This window comes from Pseudophryne corroboree, chromosome 8 (genome assembly GCF_028390025.1).
Source record: "Pseudophryne corroboree isolate aPseCor3 chromosome 8, aPseCor3.hap2, whole genome shotgun sequence".
Classification (NCBI taxonomy): Eukaryota; Metazoa; Chordata; class Amphibia; order Anura; family Myobatrachidae; genus Pseudophryne; species Pseudophryne corroboree.
In genome coordinates, this window is record NC_086451.1 from 246,713,928 (window position 1) to 246,727,064 (window position 13,137).

The 13,137-nt window shown below is 42.6% G+C and overlaps 1 protein-coding gene across 1 annotated transcript; it reads right to left on the bottom strand.

Moving 5' to 3' along the window:
- Nucleotides 1–728: 728 nt before the first annotated feature.
- On the bottom strand, nucleotides 729–12,743 carry LOC134947673 (cis-aconitate decarboxylase-like). The gene is made up of 6 exons (XM_063935644.1): nucleotides 12,723–12,743; nucleotides 8,856–8,910; nucleotides 4,198–4,385; nucleotides 2,351–2,455; nucleotides 2,062–2,267; nucleotides 729–1,650 (listed from the first exon to the last, which is right to left on the bottom strand). The coding sequence occupies exons 1-6, from the start codon at nucleotides 12,741–12,743 to the stop codon at nucleotides 729–731; spliced, it is 1,497 nt and encodes a 498-aa protein (XP_063791714.1).
- Nucleotides 12,744–13,137: the final 394 nt, after the last annotated feature.

The window sequence follows — 13,137 nt, forward strand, 5'->3', positions numbered from 1 at the left end:
AAAACCAAAACAGTTTAATAAACTATATGTGCTAAAAAGTAAAATAAATCAGTATTTAACAAGTATATAATAGGGTGCCTGTAAATGGTCAGGAGAAACAGTATAACCCACCATTTGTCATCCTACACTCAGTAGAGACAATCATTAAGTCAGCCTAAGCAATATTCAGATTATTAATCCATTAGGATCCAGTAAAATAAGTGAGGCACGTGACACATGGTGTCTCATGCTTTATTGATGTCATGAAATGATCACACCTAATAGTACATCTTAATGCACAATGTATTCTAGCACACTTATATAACTGAGCAACTGAGGGAGGGTATGTCACATGTGCACTAGGGTGTCTGATGGGAAAGGACTTTGCTTCACCATGAAATGTAAGTCCTCAATATCATTATTATGCCCATAATATATGGAGCTTGTGGTCAATCTAGAAGTTGCCAAACCTCACCAGACACATCGGACTATTATAGACTAGAGATTTAGGGAATGATGATGTCCATCTTTAAAAATATTTTAGCAAAGTAACAATGATGCTCTATCAATATATAACTATTTTATTTTTGAGATGTATATTACATATTGCAGCTCTTTTAGCAGCATATTTTTTTAATACATCCGATAAGAAATATCTATCATAAATACCATACACTGATTAATAAATATCACCATAAAGTCCCGCATTTGGATTGTTGTAAACAGAGTAAGAGTAATTCTTATGTGAGTTACTGAAGTAGCAATGGCAGTAGGGAGCTGTCTTTTACACTCTCTAGATTGTCTAGTATCTGTATTACACCTTGCACCTGGTTCTCCTGCAGGACATGTCTGGCATTGGAGGAGAATTTCTTCAGTAGTGATTCCCGGCTGAGTGGTTTTCTCCAATGCCCATAAAAAGTGTCACAATTCCCGGTCACCAGATCCCCATTTCTCAGCAGCAGAGCCACCTCTGCATACATCTTGTCAAAGTTGGCTTCATTATCTTGAGGATGTTCCACCACCACTTTGCTCAGGAGATTCTCGAGTTCTGTACGAAACATGGTATCTTCATGGAAGGAGCGGATGTTGACTTCACCATCCAGGAGTGCGGTGCAGGCATTGAACTGGAAAGAGTGGCGAGCCTGGTGCTCTGAGTCTGGGTAGGGCCTGTTAATGTATTTGGATACTGGGACTCTAAGAACAATAGACTGAATAGCGGATGGGTCAAATGAGCCATATTGTTGGACAACTCTATTCCTAACTGAGACAGCAGCATCAGCGACCCAGTGCATTCCTAGATGTGCAGGAAAAGACTTGAATGCAATGTCTTGCTTTTCAAGGAGAAATTCATAATGTTCTCCTGGTGAAGATAATGACGTAGGCTGGTAATCGCCATAAAATGCACTAAACCCAGCGCAGCCAGGCACATCATCAAGTATGAGAGTATTGGCCTCCATTCCCTTAGCAGCCAGGATAGCAGCTTCCAGACCTAACCTTGTGGCATTGCCAATGTGCAGGGGCTTAGCCAGGGTGGCAGCATTTGCCATTGGAGCACCAGCAAGGGACGCTGCAATCGCCAGGGCATGAGTGCATTGATCTTTATCTAATGAGAGGAGTTTGGCTGATGCTGCAGCACTTCCCATGGTGCCAACCACGGACGGTGGATGAAATCTGTATTGAGAAAATATGATTACATTATTTATTTGTATGGCAATAACATGTACACATTATCTGGTATAATAGCGTTTACAGTATTCTTTAGTAAGATGTTTATGCCTTACAGTGTCCAAGCTCTATAAAGACTAATATTTCTGAGCTGGATGGAGCAGTCCCCTGAGGAGGGCATGATGCTATAATACTGTAATCTATAGAGACAGATGGGGTCTTTATATCCACAGTGATGTCTATATATCCAGTATGCAATTAAAATCTATGTGAACATTTACAAACATTTGCAGTATATGTATTTATGCTTAATAAATTAAAACATTTTAATAAATATGTAGCTCTGTGTACCCTAGTAAATAATATTGGTACATTATGGGAAATTGTTTTCATCTACCATTGGGACTAACTACTCACTTTTTAGGAATGCTCTTTGCTTCGCTGGAGAAACCCATAAGTCTTCCTTGTATTTCAATCCCCACATTGAAAGCCGTCAGCAGTTCCTCACCACTGATCTCTCTGCCTTGTGAAAGTATCTGTGACAGTGCCAGGATGGCAGGAAGCACGGCACCAGAAGGGTGTGTGGCAGGGTGCCACGTGTCATCAAAGTCCATGGAGTGAGCCTGAGGTGACAGGGAAATGATTAGATGGACCTGCAGCTGTATAATCATTTTATTATTTTTTATTTATAGTAACATCTACTTACAGCAACTCCATTGGCATAGGCAGCCAGGGTTGGAGAGAGCTTTAAACCTTTCTGTCCATAGACTGAACAAAGGGCAGAATTTCCAGATGTTGAAAAGTATAGATCCTGAAACAAGAAAACAATATGATGTCAATATTTAAATAATTGTAAACAATGGAAATATAATTAATATTAGATACAGATCTTATGACAGGGCCGGATTAAGCCTTTGCTGGGTCTGAGACTCTTAAACCAGGGTTCCCTGCACATCTTGTCAGTACTGCCCCCATGTGTCATACTTTCTGCCCCCACTATGGGACTGCACAGTGCAGCAGGGTGCTCCGTGGAAAGGAAAGGGGGAGTGGGGTATATATTAGATTGTGTATATCAAGTGTAAATTATGTATGTTTGATTTAAACTAATGGTTTAACCACTTAACTTAAAATTTTTCCCAAAAAACGCTCAGACTGTTTTTTTTTTATGAGTTAATTAGTTGAAGAACATGAATTTAAACTTATCCAAAATGATTTTAGTTAACAAAAGTGAAAAAATATATATTTTTATATGTTTTTAAAAAAATATTTATTTCCCCAAACATCGAAACATCAGTCAGCACCATCGGGACATCAGAAACATTGTGACCATTGAGACTTCTGTCTTAACAGCGAGGACAGCTGCCAGGTACACAGGGGGACTTGGGGAGCTTGATTTACACTTCCCAGTGGCTGCTATGATCTGCAACCGCCGGGTGGAGGCTCCTGCCGTGCTGACCAATCATCAATGATCGTCAGCATGGCAAACACTGGCTTGAGGGTGTGGGAAGGATCTCTTCTGTTACCTCTGAGAGCAGCAGCAGAGGTATGTTTCTCTTTCCTGCAGCTGTAAACACATTATCTGACTGGTTGCATCCTTTGCAACCAGATCAGATTAAGCTCTTGCTGGTGTGGTCGCATTTGATGCGACCATGCCAGGCAAGTGGTTAATAAGGCCTGGGTACACATAGAAAAATAAAATATATCCTCTTGTTACATGCAAGAATAGCAGCAGCCTCTGTACTAATCTACAATTAAGATTTCAGTTTGTAACACACCCTACCCAAATCTAAAGGGGGGCACTCACGGAGCGATCGCTGCTTAAAATCTAAGCAATCTGACTAGATTGCTTAGATTTTAAGCAATGATCTCTCCGTGTGTACCCCTCATAGCGATGCGCAGCACCGCGCATCGCTATCGCTGGTGCTAGATTGGCCAATCTAGCGGGTCGCTCACTTCACCCGCTGGTTGAAATGAGCGCCCGCTCCCCCTGCGTGCTCAGCACACATCGCGCTGTGCTGAGCGGGGGAAGAGATGTGTGCTGAGCGAACCGCTCAGCACACATCTCTCCCCACATCTGCCAGTGAGTACTGGCCTTACCTCTCTCTGCCTGCTGTACGGAGAGGGGGTCAAGGTGAGATTCCTGTGTCACTTACAGCCCTCTCCCCCTCCTATCTCTTCTTTGGTCTGGAAGTTCTCTGTACTATCCAGCTTGCATTCTGGCTGCCTGGCTCTTTCTTCAGCTGCTGCAGAAGAAGGAGTCTGGTGATGGTAGTGTGCTCCAGCAGGGTGGCCCCTTTCAAATTTGTATTTACTTCTTTGTAAATCACTATATTTTACTAGTTTATTGTTAGTGATTACTGATCTGGGGATGAAAGTGAATGTGTCTATGAACTGTAACAAATAATACTACAGAATTTTAATATAATTTATATAACTATATAAAAAGGTGATAGAAAATAGGTTTATTCAGTGTCTATTATAGTCCATAGTTCTGTAACCGCATCCCACCACCCCAGATGATATACAATATCACAGATCATCCCCATGTATTACCTGGCAGTATTTCACCACGATATTGAAGACATGAGTTGTGCTGCCAACCAGTCCGACCCCAATGCTGTCCAGGATCATGCGCTTACTTCTGTGCCGCACAATATCAGAGAGGTGATCGGAGCGGATCTCATGGATGAATGAGGCAAAACTGTTGGAGACGGATTCTTCTAACTGGTTTTCCACAGCCACTGATAAGAGACAGATCACATTAATATTCCTTCTGACCTTCCTGGTTTAGACTTCTTTTTTTCACCTTTTCATTTTAATTAATCTTATGAAAACTGTTTTGTTATCTGTCTGACATAAATGCTTCATAATAATATCTACTCTGTGTTACTACTAGATACTAAAGCTTTGCAGTAATTATACAAGCGGGTAACAGCCCGATGGCTAATGTCTCATTGGCACCATAACTGTGTCACCCACATTCAGTGCCGTTTCTAGCGGCGAGCGAACCGGGCCACTGCATGGGGCACCCACCGCGGCACTTTTCCCTTGTCCTGACAGCTCCCCCTCCTCCACATCATTGTACTCCACTCAGGGGGCAGAGTTTTGCAGAATGACGCGTTTGACATTATGACACAACACGTCATTTTGCGAAACTCCGCCACCCTGAACGGAGTATTATGACAGCAGTCTGGGTATGCTAGCTGCCCCTAACAAATATGGCCAGGCAGAAAGCTGCTGTGCATGCCTGGCCGCAGCAGCTTATCCTCCCATGGTCCTTTGCAGAGTCAGTCAGACTCCGGGCACTACACCACGACTGAGCCTCATCCTCCTATCTCCCACCACAGAGCGTGTGTGTATATTATATAATATATATATATGTCCACAGAAAAGAGATGTGTACAGGTGCGCTGGTGATTAGTTAGTCTCAGTCCACAGGTAAAAGCACAACACTGGGCTGTAGCACTGGAGTATATTCACAACACAGCAGTTCTCCTCATATAGCTCTGACTCTCAAGAGCAAAGTATCTGGAAATAGCAAAAGAAGGAGAATGCGCTCATAGTGCAAATCAATTTAATTCATAAACCACATATATACACAGGATAGGTCAAATTAATAGCAGTGGACTTGTACCCTGGTAGCCCACAATGCATTTGAATATTTGGTAACCACACCCCCACCACATGACTTCCTGTTAGGGGGTATAAATAATGGTACCAGTGCCCTCATTACACACCTTGAAAAAGACTTCTACAGTCGAAACGCGTTGGTGTGAGGGCCAGGACCACCAGGGACTGATTTGGGACGGTACCTACTAAGGTGAGAACAATCCGGATATTAACATCTTTTCACCCGTGTATACCCCCCACTCTTACCTGGAGTCCATTGGCTGTTTTTTTATATTGTTTTAAAAGTTTTTTGTATAATAAATTATTTTACGTGTCACTCCATGACACTATGCTTCGTTTCTCCTCATGTATCATACGAGAGGAACGGGCCCTTAAAATAAGGAACACCTAGAACCTGCAGGACCATTCTAAAGATACCCTTATACACAAGTCCTCTCATTGTGCAGTGTGAGTCGGGTACGCCCATTTTTTCTCTTATCCACCTAAACTTGCGTGAATGTGACCGTGTACGACAACATATCAAGCTAAAGATACCTTTATGTGTTTTCCACACCCCTTTATGGATGTGAGTACGGTACGCACTCCCCCATTGTAAATCTTGAATTTAGAAGAGTGAATTGCCTTCTAGCATTTATACACTCCAACTTACTACACTATCACCTGTTCCTTTCTCACTCCCGAGGACAAGAGCCATAAGGGATCCTGTCTGGAGAAGGAGGAGAAAAACCATAAGAACACTAAAGATACCTTTATGCGAGGGGTACATCACGTCTATCACGTGAGTACTGGTATGCAATCAGCAGTCACTATCTTGTTAAAGATTTTCATAATAAGACACCTCCACCTTTTTAATACGTCTACTACACTATCAGCGGCCTTTTTTTCCTGTCTCTTTGTCTCCAACTATTGAGGATAAGAACTATCCCGATACCCTGGACGCAAATACAGGAGAAAACCCGGAGAACGACGATTTGGGACACCTCTAAGGAGAAATATACCTCGGAGTGGACGCGACCAAGGACATTGATTTATTCAAATCATAGAAAGAAAGGTCCTCACGTCTCAACGACATCACGTGACACAATTATTCAACCTACTCTAAAAACTATATTTTATATATTGTGCACTTTTAACTTCATCTTTATCAGTTTTACATCTCGACGAGCGCAGACGTGATCTCTCAATTTTTTTGTGTATTTCCATGTTTTGGGGAGTTGAGTGACTCCCTGTAGATATCACCACTGCGGCTCTCAGGGGCGCGGCAGTCCTTCAAACAGCCCTTCTACACTCGAGTGTTGGTTTAGCAGTATAGCAGTATGCTTCAGGTCATTGTCCTGCTGGAAGGTGAACCTTCGTCCCAGTCTCAAATCACAGGCAGACTGAAACAGGTTCTGCTCAAAAATATCCCTGTATTTAACACCATCCATCTTTCCCTTGACTGAAAACAATTTCCCAGTCCCTGCTGCTGAAAAACATCCCCACAGCATGAAGCTGCCACCACGATGTTTCACTGTGGGGATAGTGTTCTTGGGGTGATGGGATGTGTTGGGTTTGCGCCAGACATAGCATTTTCCTTGGTGGCCGAAAAGTTCAGTTTTAGTTTCATCTGACCAGAGCACCTTCCTCCATACATTTGGGGTGTCATCCACATGCCTTTTGGCAAACTCAAAATGTGCCTTCTTATTTTTAACACTAAGCAATGGCTTTTTTTCTGGCCACTCTTCCATAAAGCCCAGCTCTATGGAGTGTACAGCTTATTGTGGTCACATGCGCAGATACATCAGTCTCTGCTATGGAACTCTGCAGCTCCTTTAGGGTTACCTTTGGTCTCTGTGCTGCCTCTCTGATTAATGCCCTCCTTGCCCGGTCTGTGAGTTTTGGTGGCCGGCCCTCTCTTGGCAGGTTTGATGTGGTACCATGTTCTTTCCATTTGAAGTTGATGGATTTGATGGTGCTCTGGGGGATCATCAAAGATTTGGATATTTTTTTATAACCTAACCCTGACTTGTACTTCTCAAAAACGTTGTCCCCGACTTGTTTTGAGAGCTCCTTGGTCTTCATGGTGTGATGCCTCTTGCTTAGTGGTGTTGCAGCCTCTGGGGCCTTTCAGAAAAGGTGTGCTTATACTGAGAGATCATGAGCAGGGCCGTTTCTTGGGGCAGGCGAGCAGTGCAACTGCACTGGGCGCCCGCCACGGCACTAACTGTGGCTCCCTGCTTCCCCCTCCTATTTCTACCTGAGTAACCCGCTCGGGGGGCGGATTTTCACGGAATGATCCCCCCCCCCGAGCGGAGTACAGAGGGGGATCCAAGTTAGGAAGAGGGAAAGGCCGGCGCGAGGAGCGACTGGTGAGGCAGGCCGAAGAGCGGTAATCGCCTCTGTAAGTATTCTCTCTCAATGTGTAAAATGGGGACACCTGCCGTAATGTGTGAAATGGGGACTCTTGCCTGCCGTAGTGTGGGGATTTAATGTATCAAGGGCATTGCGGTGTGTGGCATAATATGGTGCAGGGGGCATTACTGTGTGGGGCTTAATAAGGGCGCATTTTTAAATCTCGCACTGGGAGCCAAATTGGCTAGAAACAGCCCTGCCCATAATCCTTTGGGATGGATAGTCTTTTCAGACGAGGCCATGCCCATTTAAATGAGGCCACACCCATTTAGATGAGGCCACGTCCCCTTTCCGGGTGCGTGCGCAAGTTTTTTTTTAATCTAGGTGTGTGTGTGGGGGGGGCACATTTTTTTATGTCTGGGGAGGGCGCATTTTTAAATCTCGCACTGGGAGCCAAATTGGCTAGAAACAGCCCTGATCATGAGACACTTAGATTGCACACAGATGGACTTCATTTCACCAATTATGTGACTTCTGAAGGTAATTGGTTGCACCAGAACTTTTGAGGGGCTTCATAGCAAAGGGGGTGAATACATATGCACATGCCAATTTTCAAATTTTTATTTATAAAAAATATTTTTTATTTAAATTTTTTTCATTTCACTTCACAATCTTAGACTATTTTGTGCAGATCCATCACATAAAATTCAGACTAAAAAAAATAATGACAGGTTGTAATGTAACAAAATAGGTAAAAAGGGGGGTGAATACTGTGTTTATATATATGTATGTATTGCTTGCCGGTGATACCTAGGAGGCCTTAATATGGCGGAATTTATTTTTTTCCCTGTGATGACCGAGGCCTGTTGGTGCAGGGTCAAAAACTAGGGTGTAAGGTAGTCTTTTCCTGCGAGGCCACACCCATTTTAGTGAGGCCGTGCCCATTTTAGTGAGGACATGTCCCCTCATTTTATTGAGGCCATGCCCATTTTAGTGAGGACACACCCCCTCATTGGGAGCACATGCGCAAATTTGTATTTTATTATATCTAATTGGGGGGTCGCATTTTTTTATGTCAATGGGGGGTGGGGGGGCCATTTTTAATTCTCGCACTGGGAGCCAAATTGTCTAGAAACAGCCCTGCTCACATTGTACTGATAAATTGATTGCAGTAGGACACTTGCCAATTTCCCTTCAAACCCAGAATTATTATAGTAGAAACATTAAACATTATATTTTTAGATAATTACCTTTTGCAGTTGACTTGTGAATGTGCCTTGATAGTTGGTGAAGGCTCTTTGTGCTCTAAGAATGATAGAAATATTGTATGTAATTTAATTATTTATTGTAGCATACATTTTAACACCGATCAGGGGTTATCAATTGATGTTGAATCCTTTCCGACGGAAAGGACCCGACATTACAGTATTCAATTATTTGGCCGTTCTTGACAATGTCAATCCAACTCTTTTTTAAAGTCGGATTGACATTGTCGGAAACGGGGCTAAAACCTGTCGGATTTGGCCGCAAATCCATGAAAACATGGTTAATCCGACGATCCACGTGTTTTTTTACAAGAATTGCTGACCTGTCAGAAAAATTGCAGCCCAATTGAAGAGGTTGGAACACTATCCGACCTAAAAAAGTCGGAAACCGCCGTCTTTCCGACAAGACGGCAGTTCCAACTTGAATTGAATACCCCGCTATGTGATGGTTATATAAATTATCTAATTGTCTACCAAACGTTTCTATATTTTAAGTAATATGTGAATATATCATACTTTAATGTATTATATGTGCTGTGAAATCCATAGACAGCTCTACTTTAATCAATGCACAGTCTTATCCTAGTCCTGGTCACTGTAACAATGTCCTATGGAGCTTATTACAATGGGGGTCATTCCGAGTTGTTCGCTCGTTGCCAATTTTCGCTATGCTGCAATTTGTTGCAAACTGCGCATGCGCAAGGCACGCAGGGCGCATGCGCTTATTTAACTAAAAACTTAGCAGATTTGCTGTGGATTCAGCGTTGTCCCGACGTTTGCAAAAAAACGCAGGCATGTCAGGGAAAAACGCGGGAGTGTCTGGAGAAACGCAGGGCGTGTTTGTGACGTCAAACCAGGAACTAAACGGACTGAGCTGATCACAATCTGTGAGTAGGTCCGGAGCTACTCAGAAACTGCAAAGAATTATTTAGTAGCAGTTCTGCTAATCTTTCGTTCGCAATTCTGCTAAGCTAAGATATACTCCCAGAGGGCGGCGGCCTAGCATGTGCAATGCTGCTAAAAGCAGCCAGCGAGTGAACAACTCGGAATGAGGGCCAATGGGTGTAATTCAGAGTTGATCGAAGCAGCAAATTTGTTAGCAGCTGGGCAAAACCATGGGGGTAATACAGAGTTGATCACAGCAGCAAATTTGTTAGCAGTTGAGCAAAACCATGGCCCTCATTCCGAGTTGTTCGCTCGGTATTTTTCATCGCATCGCAGTGAAAATCCGCTTAGTACGCATGCGCAATGTTCGCACTGCGACTGCGCCAAGTAACTTTACTATGAAGAAAGTATTTTTACTCACGGCTTTTTCTTCGCTCCGGCGATCGTAATGTGATTGACAGGAAATGGGTGTTACTGGGCGGAAACACGGCGTTTCAGGGGCGTGTGGCTGAAAACGCTACCGTTTCCGGAAAAAACGCAGGAGTGGCCGGAGAAACGGTGGGAGTGCCTGGGCGAACGCTGGGTGTGTTTGTGACGTCAACCAGGAACGACAAGCACTGAAATGATCGCACAGGCAGAGTAAGTCTGGAGCTACTCTGAAACTGCTAAGTAGTTAGTAATCGCATTATTGCGAATACATCGGTCGCAATTTTAAGAAGCTAAGATTCACTCCCAGTAGGCGGCGGCTTAGCGTGTGTAACTCTGCTAAATTCGCCTTGCGACCGATCAACTCGGAATGAGGGCCACGTGCACTGCAGGGTGCGCAAATATAACATGTGCAGACAGAGTTAGATTTGGGCGGAGTGTGTTCAAACTGAAATCCAAATTGTAGTGTAAAAATAATTCAGCCAGTATTTACCCTGCACAGAAACAAAATATCCCACCCAAATCAGAATGAAAAATGTCGCTCGAGCTTGGGTAAAACTACAAAGTTTTGCATGAAAGTACTTAGCGCATGCGTGCTGCGTACCATGCGCAGAATTGCCATTTTTTCACTTGATCGCTGCGCTGCGAAAATCGTCAGTGAGTGATCAACCCGGAAAGAGGGCCATGGTTTTGCCCAACTGCTAACAAATTTGCTGCTGCGATCAACTCTGAATTACCCCCCATGTGTACTGCAGGTGGAGGGGGGGGGGGGGGGGGGGGCAGATATAACATGTGCAGAGAGAGTTAGATTTGGGTGGGGTGTGTTCAAACTGAAATCTAAATTGCAGTGTAAACATAAATCAGCCAGTATTTACCCTGCACAGAAACAAAATAACCCACCCAAATCTAACTCTCTCTGCACGTTATATCTGCCACACCTGCAGTGCACATAGGTGGTCATTCCAAGTTGTTCGCTCGCTAGCAGTTTTTAGCAGCTGTGCAAACGCTATGCCACCTCCCACTGGGAGTGTATTTTAGTTTAGCAGAAGTGCGAACGAAAGAATCGCAGAGCGGCTACAAATTTTTTTTTTACAGTTTCTGAGTAGCTCTAAACCTACTCAGCGCTTGCGAACACTTCAAACTGTTCAGTTCCTGTTTTGACGTCACAAACACGTCCTGCGTTCGCCCAGCCATGCCTGCGTTTTTCCGAACACTCACTGAAAACGGTCAGTTGACACCCATAAACGCCCTCTTCCTGTCAATCACTCTGCGGCCAGCAGTGCGACTGAAAAGCTTAGCTAGACCCAATGTCAAACTACATCGGCTGTTGTAATAATACGACGCAGGTGCGCATTGCGCAGCATGCGCAGAAGTGCCTTTTTTTGCCTCATCGCTGCACAGCGAACGAATGCAGCTAGGAATGACCCCCATGGTTTTGCCCAACTGCTAACAAATTTGCTGCTGCGATCAACTCTGAATTATCCCCCTTGTACAGTTTGTTAATCCACTAGAGGCTGCTACCCTTTACAATATGTGTAGGACATAAACTTTCACACTTTAAAGTACATTGTTTTAGTAAGAGAATATTGATCCCATCAAGTTAATTTGAATAGTACTAATTGTACAGGTAGGTGTGTTTAGAAGAACTGTTACAGTTAACAGAATAAAAATAATACTATAGATTATACATTGTTTTAGCTCTTTTAAATTGCCTTCTTACTCCATGTTATTTATATAGACCTTTCAAGTTTTGTACCTGTACATTGTTGCCCATCTCTTGTCAACATTATACATATTTATAAAATATATTCATATGTAAATATCTAATAGCTTTTGCTGTTTTTTTGTCAGTTTACATAAAATTTTAATATAAGGGATTTTTTGTACTATGTCCCTCTTACAAATCTAAAACATTTCCAAATGCAAGCACACTTACACAGCTTCATGGGCAAATTTAGGGGTCTATTTACTAATCCTTGGATGGAGATAAAGTACCAGCCAATCAGCTCATAACTGTCAATTTCAAACACAGCCTTTGACATGGCAGTTAGGAGCTGATTGGCTGGTACTTTATCTCCAGCCAAGGCTTAGTAACTAGACCCCTTAGTCTTATATCTGTGTCCATATGAACTTATTTTTCCATTGCACTGTTTTAGGGTTAGATAATAAAAGTAAAAATGATTTTGTACAGTGATACGATGCAGTCAGTTGGCAGCAGAATACTGAATTACTGTATGGAAATAGATCATGTTGGGAAGTTTGTTATACATGTAAATATTTTTATATATACAACGTTTAAATTGTTAAATTATACATAAAACAGTAAATATAATAGAAATAAAAACAATTAAACAAAAGTAAAAAATAGCAATTTCCATATTTGCAGAATAATACTGGTTATACAGTACCTTTAAACATATTTCCTTACCAATCTCATATTATGTAGCATGCTAATCTAGCAAACGTTTTACCAAAGCGCAGTTCTTATACACTATCTGTTTTTACCATATTTACATATACAGCTTTGAAAACTCTACTTACTTTAACAGCTGTAGAAATCATCTTCACTTCTGATCTCTTATAAATGATGTGAACTGTTTTCTTCAGAGATGTCTTACTCTGTGTTGGATGAGAGGATGTTCATGTGAATGTCCAGATATATGCATCCTTATATTCTGGTGCAGACACTGTGCATGTGGGCGTTACATGAGCAGCTTCCACCCAGGAAACGGGTGCAGGTTTTGTGCTGGGAATTTCCTAGGAAATAAAGAGCAGTAACCTCATAGGTTGCCACTAATAAGATGTCATCACTGTGAGGATGACGTAACCTCTAAGGAATTTTAATGGCAATTTTTTTTTTTTTTTATTAACACTATTGTTTGTATATTTTATTTGGATTCCATCACAAATCCCAGGGCTGACTCTGGAAACAGGAACCTGTGACTAAATAACACCT